Genomic DNA, 12,837 nt, shown 5'->3' with positions numbered 1-12,837 from the left:
CAACAAAAAAACATCTGCCAGGTCTGTTATGAGCTTTCTTTACAAGATACATTTTCTTCCTGCACTATCCCCCTTCACCCTTTTTTTCTTCTCGCTCTATCACTTCATTCTCTCTTTTTCCATCTTCTTTTCCCTCTTTCTATTCATTATCTCTGTTTCTCATTCTACTTTCTCTTCAGTCTATTTTCATGCTCTCCCTTATTTAGCTCTGCCCATCTCTATTCTATTGAAACCTTCTCCCCTTTCTTTTATGGTTTACTCCACTCTCACCTTCCCTCTCTTCAATCTCCTTTCTCTCTCCACTCTTTTCCCACTTTCTCTTCTTCTCTAGTTCCCTTTTTTCACTCTCTCGTCTCTCCCATTTCTTCTCTCAGTCTCTCAACACTCCTCTACTCTTCCCATCTGTCTACGCTATCTTACCATTCTCTCCTCCTTTCTCGTTCCTCTCCATTTTCTGCCTTCACTTTATTACCCTCTTCACTTTCATATTTCCTTTCTCTCTCCTCTTAACTTTTGCCTCTATTTTCTCTTCTGTTTATTCTCTACCTTCTTTCTTTATCTATATATTTCACTATTCTTTTTCCTCTCTTTACTCTCCTTTCCCCAATCTACCTCACCTCTTGCTTCCTTGTTTCTTGATCCTCTCTATTCCCTCTCCATTTTCTTTCTACCTTCTCACTCAGTGAAAACCAAAGCAATTTAGATTGATTTATTTGCAATTTGGTTTGTGTCAAGTGACCTCATATTTGAGCCTTGCCTAAGACCGCCCTCTGCTGATGCGTTAGCTGAAGAGAAAGCTTTTCCCCAAAGCATGATGCCTGTATGATGGAAATATGTAATGTTAGGTAGAGCCGCAGTTCGGGATCAAAGTATGTTCTATAAAATACTATGACGTGACTGTGTGTAGAAAGTAGAGGTGCTTGGCATATAGACCCATGGAAAGTTATCAGCATTGGACTGAATGACGTGGAATGCTACACGAGAGTAAGTGTGCATTACCTCAAGAAAGCTAAAACCCAACAACTAAAAACTGATGAGGGGGATTTGTCCATTCTTCACACCCCTCCAGACACCCACTCAGTTTTAGGTCATGCACTGGCCTGTACTTCTCAAGGGTAGCAACTCCACATGTGAAATTAGGAGAACAATTAATGTTTTCAAACATCACACGACTCTCCTCCTGTAAAATACCCAGCAGACTGGAATAGCAAATGAAGTCAGTTGTATTTTAATATTTTAATTATATCATTGTTTCTTCAGTAGCGAAATTATACTAATTAAGTAACAGGTGTACTCATCTACATGTAGCAGCCCTCTATTCACCAGCCCATATGACAAACCCTAGCTGGAATTTACTGTTATGAGATCCATCCTTTGCTACAACAATCTTTGGGCTCGATAAACACAGCAACACTCACAGGGGGATTCTATATCGCACTGGTTTTCAAATATGTCCTCAGGCCTCCCCAACAGGCCAGGTTTTCTGGATTACCTTGCATGAGAGCAGGTAGAATAACCATATTTACTAATCAACTGATTGTTTTAGATATCCTCAAAATGTGGCCTGAGGACAGGTTTGAAAACCAGTGCTCTATAGTATATAAATTAAAAAAAGCTGTTGCTGTAAGTTACAAGATACTTCCAATAGAAAGTAATGGAGTTAAGCTTAGTTAGCAGGGAGTAGATGTGCGATCAGATACTTTGCTTGTTAGTAAACAAATGTATAAGATGGCCGCTCCTGTCATTCGGCTCTTTTCAGAGCCATATTTCTTCTTGTGAAAGTAACACACACTAAGATCTGTACAAATCCAAAATCTTCACAAGGAGTAATCCAGCACTCTGGATAGCTCTTGCTGATTGGTGGCTACATTTAGCCACCAATCAGTAAACACTGCCCAAGTGCTGAACCAAACATGGACCGGCTCCTAAGCTTACATTCCTGTTTTTATAATGAAGATACCAAGAGAACAAAGAAAAAAATATCAGTAAATTAGAAAGTTGCTTAAAACTGCATGCTCTATCTGAATCAGAAGAGAAAAAAAATGTTGGTTTCTTTAACAGAAATCCTAGGTGAAAGAAGTCTAAGCACAGCAAAATCTGTAAGAAATATATCCATATAAAAAGGGAAGTATCTTTGCAATGGAAACCACTTTGTCTGAAACATGGAGAAGGTTTTTGAACTTCAAATTCTGATACTAAAGAAGTTTATATGGAAGAATTTGTTTTAGGTTAAAACCTGAAATGTTTACCAAGTTTCCAGTCTGAAGAGGTCATGGTTGATAAATATTAAACCCAAAGTGGGAGTAGCCCGGGGGCAGTTGGGACATTGGGTGAAAAAGCATCCATGATGATTCTTTGAACTTCTCAGATCAGTTTATCTATTAAGAGATCTTCACAAGATTTTTTTTTTAAAGGCAAAATTTGACTTGTTGGCAGGTATCTTGTTAAGGGACATTTTCTATATTTCTGTATGTTAAGGGCACATACATTATAGAAAATTGCCCACAGGTGCTTGTGTGTGCACGTGCATAAACGTGGGTATCTGTAGCAACACATTTTAGATTTTTTCCCTAGGAGGCATATTCTATAGAAACCGTTCTGCATGGGGCAGAAATATAGGGATATGAAACCCCAAAGTTTTTGTTTACGATTAAGATAAAGCATGCAATTTCAAACAACTTTCTAATTGACTTCTATTAAATGTTCATTGTTCTCTTGGTATCTTGTTGATAAAGCAGGGATGTATGCTTAGGAGCTGGCCCATTTCTGGAGCACTATGCAGCAGTGTTATCCATTTGCAAGAGCACTAGATGGCAGCTCTATTTCCTGCCACGTAGTGCTCCAAATACCTACCTAAGTATCTCTCCAACATAGAAAATCATAAGAATCACAAAATATTTTTTGGAGGTTTCGTATCCCTTTAAGTGCTCATTTACTTTTTTACTTCTGAATTAAAGGCATGTTCCAAGAGCAAGATGCGAAAAGGGCAGAGCAAGTTCAGTGACCTTGTATTGGGGTTTCTATTTACTTTCAGAAACAAGCTCTGTATTGAATGAAAACTATAGAAAGCCAACAAATGGTATAAAAAGTGCCTTGGGCAGCAGATGAATCGTTTGGATACAAGACTTTACAGGTGTGTAAAATCAGTCAATTTTTTTTCTCTCAAAACCAACAAATGGAAAGTTCTTCCCATAATGTAAGAATTTATTTACTTTAGTTTTTATTCACAAGTTCACATTTTCTTTTTATCCTAGAATAAGGACCAATTGCATCTTCAAATATAAAATCCCACAAAACACGAGTCCAGGAGTAATGCTGAGGAAGGTGATCGTAATATTCTGACGCTATCTTCCTTACCTGGAATATAAAAAAAAAAAAAAAAAATTAATAGGTGGATGCAACCAACTTGGTTAAACAAGGATGGATTTCAGAGAAAGTCCAATAAAGGCAATAAGTTTGGATGGCAGTTACCATTACACCACTGGTTTTCAAACCAGTCTTTAGACCTCCCTACCAGGCCAGATTTTGAGGATATCTGAACTAGAGCACAGGTGAAATAATCAGCAGATTAGTAAACATGGTTATTCTATCTGCTCTCACCCACAGTGATCCTGAAAATGTGGCCTTTAAGAGAAGCCTGGGGCCATGTTTGAACACCACTGCGGTAGGCTGAAGAGACAGAGGAAAGCAGAGAGGCAAATAGATTTGTTTTATATGAGAACATTATGTGGGGATAATCAGAAGTTGGAACAGAATGTTGGGGGGATAAATATCACAAGTCACTGGTTTTTAAACCTGACCTCGGGCCTCCTCAACAGGTCAGATTTTCAGGATTACTTGAAAGAGCAGGTAATAACGATGTTTACTAATCGGCTGATTTCACCTGTGCTCTAGTCCAGATAACCTCAAAATCTAGTTTTTTTAGGGAGGCCTAAGGACAGGTTTAAAAACCAATTACCTAAGTTGATCTGCACCACTAAAAATGTCTGGATGTGGTTACATTGCAAACCACATCCAGACATTTTTAATTTTAAAGGAGCACAGGAGTCAATTAAATTTTCATGATTCAGAAATAGCATAAAAAAAAAAAAAAAAAAAAAAAAAAAAAAAAACACAGCTTATGTCACAGGTAAATTATCCTTTCATGAGAGTTTACGAAAAGTACACAATTCTTATATCCTACATTTAGGTGTATCATGTGAATGATGTAATGTTTTATTTCTATATCAAATTCACAAAAAATGCACTCTAAACCAAAATTAGAGCACTCTGCTTCACACTGACAGACGTCTTAGTGTAGCGGAGACATTATGGAAATGATTTATAAACCATTAGTTACCAATTAGGATAAAACAAAACTACTATAACAATAGAAAAACATGCACAGGCCGACTCATTTGAAAGCGGGTAACAGCTTAGGGGAGAATTCCATGGACACCAAAGAGTCTCATTTGAGCCTTTGGATCTCTTGACAGTTTAGATCAGACATCCTCAAACTTGGCCCTCCAGAGGTTTTGGAACTACATTTCCCATGATGATCAGCCATCATATCAGCTGGCTGAGCATCATGGGTAATTTAGTTCCAAAACCTCTGGTGTGCCAAGTTTGAGGATGTCTGTTTAAGATAATCCGCTTCCCAGTTGTCTCACCTGGTATTTGAATTGCTGATAGGAAGCAATGATTCCTCCCTGCCCAAGATAGAATCTGAGACACTTCCTGCATAGCCAGTGGTCTGCGGGTAACCCCTTGATTTATGTAGGCTACCACCCTGATTTTGTCTGACTGGAACCTGATAAACGATTCCTCTTTTATAAAGGGAACAATACTGAAGGACTCGACAAATCGCTCAGAGTTCCAGAATGTTGGATGGTAATGTCTCTAGAGGACCAACCTCCTTGCGCACTTCAAGAATTCCAGACTGTGCACCAGCCTGAAAGACTGATGTCTGTCCTATAGCCCATGATGGGCGAAGGAAGGACGCCCCAAGGGTCAAAGAAGGACCTTTTATCCATCAAGAGAGATTGTCAGAGATGAATCCAGAGTAATTTGCCGTTCCAATTGAAGATAATCTTTTGACCACTGACTGAGCAGAGATAGATGAAGGGGGTCGCAAGTGGAGGCAGGCAAAAGGAACCACATCCGAAGCTGCAAACATCAGACCCACTATCTCCATGTTCTGAGCTACTGATGGAAATGAAGCACACTCAGGGACAGACACCTTCTGAAGTTTGATTCTGCATGAACCCATAAGAAATAGATGCATTATGACTGGATCTATGAAGACTCATAGAAAAGACATCCCCCTTGTCTTTGGAACATTGATTTTCCAACTGTGGGTCTTGGAGAAAAGATCGTAGTCTTGAGTATGAGCAATAGCTAAAGGCATGGAAGGAGCCTGCACTAAGATATCGACAAGGGGCAATTGAGATCCCCTGAGCTCTGATCACCGCCAACAATGCTCCTAGCACTTTTGTGAGCATGCGAGAAGCTGTATTCAGACAAAATGGAGGGGTAACAAATTGGTAGTAGTTGTCTTACAATGCAAACCTTAGGAATTGGTGATCTTTGTGGATAAGGATGTGCAGGTACGCATCATTTAGGTCTATAGTAGACATGAACTGACCCTGTTGAATTAAGGGTAAATTGTATGAATGCTTTCCATCTTGAAAGTGAGATCCCTGCCAAACTTGTGCAGAGTTTTCAAATCTAAAATTCTGAAAGTTCCTTCCTTCTTTGGGACAATGAACAGATTGGAGTACATCCTTTGACACTGTTTAGGCAGGGGCTCAGATTACTTCCATATCCTCTAAATCCTGAACACATTGCATATATTTAGCTGCTGTTGCAAGATTTTTGGGGACATGAGACAGATTAAATCATCCAAGGTGGCCTGGAGAAAAAGCTTATCCTCTAACCCTGGGAATATATTGTTTTGAACCCAGGGGTAGTGGACTGGCTGGAACTAGGCTTCCTGAAAAAAAGACAGCCTGCCCCCCTACCAGAACAGAATCTGGAGGCCACACCTTCATGCAGATTTTTTTATTGCGTTGGACTGCTTGCTCTTTGCCCATAAACAACCAGGCTTCCAGGATGGGTTGGAGGGCTCAGGCTTTTGAGAAAAGGAAGACTTCTGATCTCCAGAGAAATTAAAGGAATGAAGCCTATGTGGTCCGATCCTACCTTTAGTCCTGAAAGGGTAAAGCTCAGTAACAGTCTTAATATTTGAGTCCAAGTCAAAAGCAAATAAAATCTTCCCTTGGAAGTAAAGAGACATGATTTTAACCATGAGGCCCCATCTTGCAATAACTGCCATAGACATTCTCAACATCAATCTTTAACAAATGCTAGGATTTACCATCACTAGATCATTGATCAAACTTTTACAAAAGGGTGCTAAATTCACCCCAACCCATGGCACAACAATTTCCTTCAATGAGCCGACATTTGCTCCTCTAAACCAATTGTGGTGCATGTCAACTGACAGGTTTCTGTATGCACACAGCACTATTGGTTTAGAGGTTCAAGCTGTACCTCATTGGTAGAAGACAGTTCTGCCGTGGGTGGCGGGAGCCGATGAATTTAGCGCTGTGCAACGGCAAAGGAAGGGTGAGTTTAGCACCCTTCTTTACACGTTTGATCAATGAAACTCCCCTTGAGTTTTAGTGATGGTAAATCCTAGTGTTTGTTAAATGCTTGGATTTACCATCACTCTAAATTATGTCCATTGAGTCACATAAAGGCATTAGCCATTTTAAGGGCTTTAATGCAATCCTGGAACAATTTTGGATAGAAAATCCACCCTGCCATGGCCACACAGGTTACACACACTGCTAGTTTAAGCAAAACACCTGCCAGAAGAGCTTTCTCATGAAAGATGCCATTTTGCAGTCTATTAGATCCCTGAAAGAGGTGCTATCCTCCATAGGGATGGTAGTGCGTTTGGGTATTTCTAAGGAGAAACCTATTTCCACTCTTCTCAGAGTTCAGTACCTGCAGCAACAAGGTTCTGATATGTTCCACTTTAAATCTAAAAGCATTGTTAAAATTCAGGAACAGGGTCCTAATCACTAGAAGATGCTTCCTAATCTGAAATGGATGATTTTGAGTCCTCATAGTCAGAGCTCTGAAGCAGGACAGAAATTTGCAGTTGAGGGGCAGGAGATTGGTGATTTTTATCACTCTTGATGTAAACATGCAGATTTGCATTTAGGGTTACTTGGTTTGGGGATGGCCGCCAAGTATTTTACATAGCCCTGTGTAAATTGCCTTTAAACTCAGGAGTTTAGTCAGTCTGAGCAATTCCTACAGGAACAGGACATAATTCCCTAGAGGAAGTAGAGGAATGCCGCCGATTTGTATGCAGAAATTGCGGTACATAACTATTGCAAAGTCGATTAACCTGGCACACTGGAACAGTCAAATTTACAGGGAGAGGTGTCAGTATATTGTTTAACAGTTTCAGTGGGGACAGATTTACTTGGTTCCATTATGTGCATTATTCACAATAGAGTATGTTACAACACACATACAATGATGAAAAATGTAATGGTAGAGAGCCCTTTACACTAGCCAATTTACACCCCTGACATTTGCAAAGTACCAAAAGGGTAAATACTTAGGCCCTATAATGAACTGAATGATCAAATGCCCCCAAGTGACCCCCTGGTTGCTCCTTCGTGGGTACTTGCCACCCTCCAGTGACCTGCAGTGGTGTCACTAGGGGGGGGTGCGGGCCGCACCCGGGTGACACCCTCCAGAATTTTATTTTTTTATTTTTTTGAAATTCAAAGAAATACAATGTAGAGATGCATAGATTTTTTATTCGAGGGGCCAGCATTTGTGAACATTAGTGGGACTGGGGAAGTTGTAGACACTTTTTTTTTTGCCCCTTGAGCCAGTGCTGCAATTTCCACAAATAATTTAACTGGCTGCTTTTGCTTGTTTGTGCTTTGCTCCTCCCCTGCTCAATTTCACTATGAATGTTGTGGGTGTACCGTGGGGCTTGCGAAGTTGCGCTGCTAGCCTAAACCTGCCTACCTATCTGTGCTCAGTGACGTGTGGAGCAGTGGAGTCACTCACTGCTGTGCTGTCTCTCTAAACGGGAAACGGGAAACCATGAGGGGAATGCCTGGCACCTGACCGCATGACTCTCTGACACTGTCTCTAAAGTGAAGGAGCCACGTATGATACCCACCAGACCGGTACGGTTACGGTACACTAAAGTGCACACTGAAGAGGTAGGAGGGGAGGTCAGGCAGGGGGTGGGCAGAGTGCAGAGGTGATTGGCCATAAGAAGCAGTAGGCACATGGCCCGGGGCTGTGCACTGAGACTTGGAACAGAGTCAGAGAGCAGAATTTTCATAGTTTGCGCGCCTAAACCTTTTTAGTGATTTATTTTAGAGTGCTCTGTTTATCTTTCATTTGATGCTCTGCTGAGCCAGGGAGCAGCTCTAGGCATGAGCTTTATAATTAATGCAGTGCAGATTACATATTTTGTATGTGTGTGCGTTTTTCTGTTTGTGTGAGTGCGTTTCCGAGTGTTTGTGTGTGCATCAGAGTGTGTTTTTAAGTGTGTCTGAGTGTTTGTATGTGTGTGCCTGTGTTTTTGGGTTGTCTGCTTTCTGAGGGGGGGGGGGGGTGACACCAACCCTAGTGACGCCACTGGTGACAGGATCACAAAATGAGAAGATTAGAGAAGACAAAAACCTGAAATGTGCTCTGAAGGTCTCTCTCCAGCTGTAGCTTTGGACTATGTTGGCAAATAAGACCGCACAGCTGAGGGGGCGGGGCTAGAGTCGGTGCATCAGAGGGGCTAAACACAGTAAAAACTGAATCAAGTTTTACTGCAAAACCTAAATATATGCCCCAGAAACCTTCTGATTCTGAACATGCTGCATGAGCTAACTGGATGCTTCGTGAGGGAATCACTGATTGCACAGAGCAGTTTTCATAATGGGCAATACACATTTTTTCAAAATGAGAAAGACCAAGGCTGCCAGTCCAAAAAGGGTGTCAGGGGTCTGAGAGTGCCCCACTAAGTGATGTAGAGCCGTTTATTTTGTCTAAAACAGTAAATTAAGTGTCAATGGGAGAGCAGGATAAGTGCCCTGGCTATGCTGTACCTGTGTCAGAGTACCTTATAATAACCTGTGGGCTGTGTTTCTACAGTGGTAAGTGCTACCCCTCCACTGGCTTACCAGTCAAACTGCTGTAAAAGTACAAGCACTGGATTGGCTCTACTGGATACTGCTGTAAAGGATGTCTGAGGAAATACTGATATCCCACAGGGGAGGCTAAGGGACAAGTCCCCACAACGCCCAAGGGTAGTTATGTGCACAGTATATCCCTATGGGATTTTAGCCACAACAGGGTATAACTATGTCCCTGTACCATTCAGCTTGCTTGAAACCTCTTCTGTTTTCTTTGTGAATGATATGTTCCAGGGATAATGGTCTCACATTGGTCTGAGCACCCAAACAATCCATAAGCAAGTAGCTTAACACCTATTCTCTCCTCAGTTTTGTTCTTGGCCTCCAGCACACACTTAGCTTTGGTAAAATTGTGTTCAGGCAGCTTAGTTCCTACAGCAACATCAAAGGCAGGATCAGTTTGAGATCTTGCAAAATGTAACAAAAGAAAAAAAAACATTTAAACAAAATATCTAATTTCCTTAATATAGCAGTTTCAGGAATGGGAAAAAATGCTTATGAAAATTCTTATACAAAAAGTAAAATCAAAAGCAAGCATCTTAGCTCTCTATAATATGAGAGCAGCATTAGAGGTAGGGGCTTATAACAAATTTTGGCACCAAGGACGCAATAGAAAGACGCAACTCGAATCACAGCAGGCGTGATTTCGTGCCAAAAATATTCACGCCAAAAATAACGCAATAAAAAGATGCCATTTGCATCATCGCGAGCCTGATTTGCCCCCTAAAATTTTAAAAACAGACTCCATGTTAGCAGCTAACCTGAACCCCAGGTAAGAAAAAAAAAAATACCTAAATTCTCCCATAAACATAATTTCCATTCTGAAACTGACTGCAAAGGGAAATATTAACAGACCTGACTCAAGACTAATACATGCAATATACATTAAGAAATGTATAATATAAAGTGCCTTCCATAGCTGAGTGTCTTAAAAATGATATATACTTACCAGAGGACACCCATCCACATAGCAGACCACCAAACCAGTAATGAAACATATCAGCAGAGGTAATGGTAGAAAAGTATAATGTCGATCTGTAAAGGGAGGCAGCAGATGAATCCCCGCAACTGAATTTACAGAGAGCCCTAAAATAGATTTCCCATAGACAAAAACATGGTATCATCAGGCAATACTCTTCACATCCCTCAAACAGTGTACTTCGAGAGGAACTGGGCTTTAATATGCTTAGAAGCGCCTTTTAACAGAAGACATCAAGCACATCATGCTTCACCAACTCCTAAGGAGGCACCGTTTGTAAAACAGGTATGATTGATTTGGGAGGTGTATTTATAGGCATTTGAGGTTTGGGAAACTTTGCCACCTCCTGGTAGGAATGTATATCACATTCGTCATTGGCTCATGGACTCTTGCCACCTATATGAAAGAAATATACGTTGTGCAGTAAGATAAGCAAAGTGCAGCACAACATATATAAACGTTGCAGGGTTAATAGAAGTCATTGCAATATGTATCATTTTACCTTTTATTTTTAACTTCATTTGTGCAGTGTCCATTAAAGGGACAGTTTACTCAAAAATGTTCTCCCCTCTAATCAATGTTCCAATGATCCACTTTACCTGCTGTTGTGTATTAAATTGTTTACAAGTATTTCCATTAACCTTATATTGGCATTTGAATTAGTTTATTTTGCCTGTGGTATCCCCACCTATCCTGAAAGTTTTTGGCCACGAGGCCAAGCTGTATTAACACAGCCAGTAGAAGAAATTACACTCCCTGTGGGTTATAGAAGAGATAAGGTAATAAAATGATAATTTCAATTGTTCTGTCCAAGTATTGGTGATTGGTTTATGGACAGATATAAGATAAAGAAGCAGGTATATGTACACAATGTGATAAAGTAATGAGATCTGGTTATACCTACAAGCTCAAGCCATTTTATTAGGTTGTGGCTTCAAAACACAAAATTAGCTAATTCATATACACAAATAAGCCTTAAAAAAAAAAAAAATCAAATCTCATACATTTTATACACTGCAGCTGGTAAAAAAAAAAAAAAGTAATTGGAAACACATAAGGAAAATCAATTTTAAAGTATACTGTCCCTTTAATTCCCATCGGGAAGGCATATCTAGCTTGATGTAAAATCTTCTAGAGTAGCATGAGCTGGTTTACTGTTCAGTGAATGGTAGAAAAATAGGAAGCCAGCTCTTGCCTGTGCTCAGTAGAGGCAGAATGCAACAAAGTTCCCAACATGTCTGCTCACTTATTCTAGCTGCAGGGTAGGGTCTACACTGATCATTTCTATGTCCTCATTTTGCAAGAAAAGTGGTTTGCAGTCAATTTTAATACCATGTTTCTTTTTAGGTTTAGTTTGATTTAACTTTATTTAATTTAACTAAAGGAGCACAGTTTCATATCCTTTTAAATCATTACAGTGCGTTTTATTGTAAATATGATGTTACTGCCAGTAAGGGATTAAAACAAGTTAATAGTGTACATTACTGGTAATAAGGGGAGTTACATTCCTGTAGAGTGCAATTCTGGAATGAAGGGGGGTTAACCCCTGCATTGTAAGGTTACTAAACAAAGAGCAATATAGAACTAGCAGGGTAGGAACACCACCTCAGTACGTCCTACAACTGCCCCAGATGCTATATATCCACATGGCTGACAACAAACCTAAATTTCTTTAAAAGAATCAGTGTATTTCCATCCTTACACAGAGATACTAAACATCTGTAGATCAGTCCAGCTAAGCAGCTTTTCCATAATACCTTTAAATGTCCCCTTTAACATGGATTGTCTCATTGAAGTGTATAATTCTTCAAATATTTTCCACCACAGAAATTAGGATCAGAATGCAATATATATGTAGTAGACATGTAAATTTAATTATTCTTTAAAGGGACAGTCAAGTCCAAAAAAACCCCCTCATGTTTCAAATAGGGCATGTAATGTTAAAGAACTTTCCAATTTACTTTTATTGCCAATTTTGCTTTGTTCTCTAGGTATTCTTAGTTGAAAGCTAAACCTAGGATGTTCCTATGCTAATTTCTTAGACCTTGAAGGCTGCCTCTAATCTAAATGCATTTTGATAGTTTTTCACCACTAGAGGGCATAAGCTCACATGTTTCATATAGATAACATTGAGCTCATGCACGTGAATTTACCATGGAGACAGCTCTGATTGGCTAAAATGCAAGTCTGTCAAAAGAACTGAAATAAGGGGACAGTCTGCTGAGGCGTAGATACAAGGTAATTACAGAGGTAAAATGTGTATAATTATTACTATTGGTTATGCAAAACTGGGGAATTGGTAATTAAGGGATTAGCTATATCTTTTAAAAAAACAAAAATTCTGGTGTTGACAGTCCCTTTAAGCATTTGATGAACGAATATCAAAGTTAAAATATTTTTGCCTGCATTGGTTTATTACCAGAATGAATGGAATGATAAAGAATGAACAAATTAACGAATGTTGTATTTGTTAATTCAGTTTGCTCCACTATAACAAATTCTGGCAACTTGGTTATGTGTTCAAAAAAATCGTGAACTAAATTGTACACACCTAAAAAAAATACTGAATTCTTATTCTATTGGACAAACAAAATGAACAAATCTTAAATTTTTTTATTCAGATTGTGCCGTAATAAATACAAACTAAAC

The 12,837-nt window shown here is 39.6% G+C and overlaps 1 protein-coding gene across 1 annotated transcript in view; it reads right to left on the bottom strand.

Annotated features, from left to right (window-relative positions):
* Positions 1 to 3,126: 3,126 nt before the first annotated feature.
* Positions 3,127 to 12,837, bottom strand: part of DEGS2 (delta 4-desaturase, sphingolipid 2) — a 38,090-nt gene continuing 28,379 nt past the window's right edge. The window contains 1 exon segment of the mRNA XM_053689314.1: positions 3,127 to 3,357. Within this exon segment, the coding sequence (XP_053545289.1) occupies positions 3,214 to 3,357 (144 nt within the window). The 3' untranslated portion in view covers positions 3,127 to 3,213.

Source organism: Bombina bombina, chromosome 1 (assembly GCF_027579735.1).
Source record: "Bombina bombina isolate aBomBom1 chromosome 1, aBomBom1.pri, whole genome shotgun sequence".
In the NCBI taxonomy this organism is placed as follows: domain Eukaryota; kingdom Metazoa; phylum Chordata; class Amphibia; order Anura; family Bombinatoridae; genus Bombina; species Bombina bombina.
The sequence above is the reverse complement of the archived record's forward strand: the minus strand, read 5'-3'. Positions and strand labels throughout refer to the sequence as shown.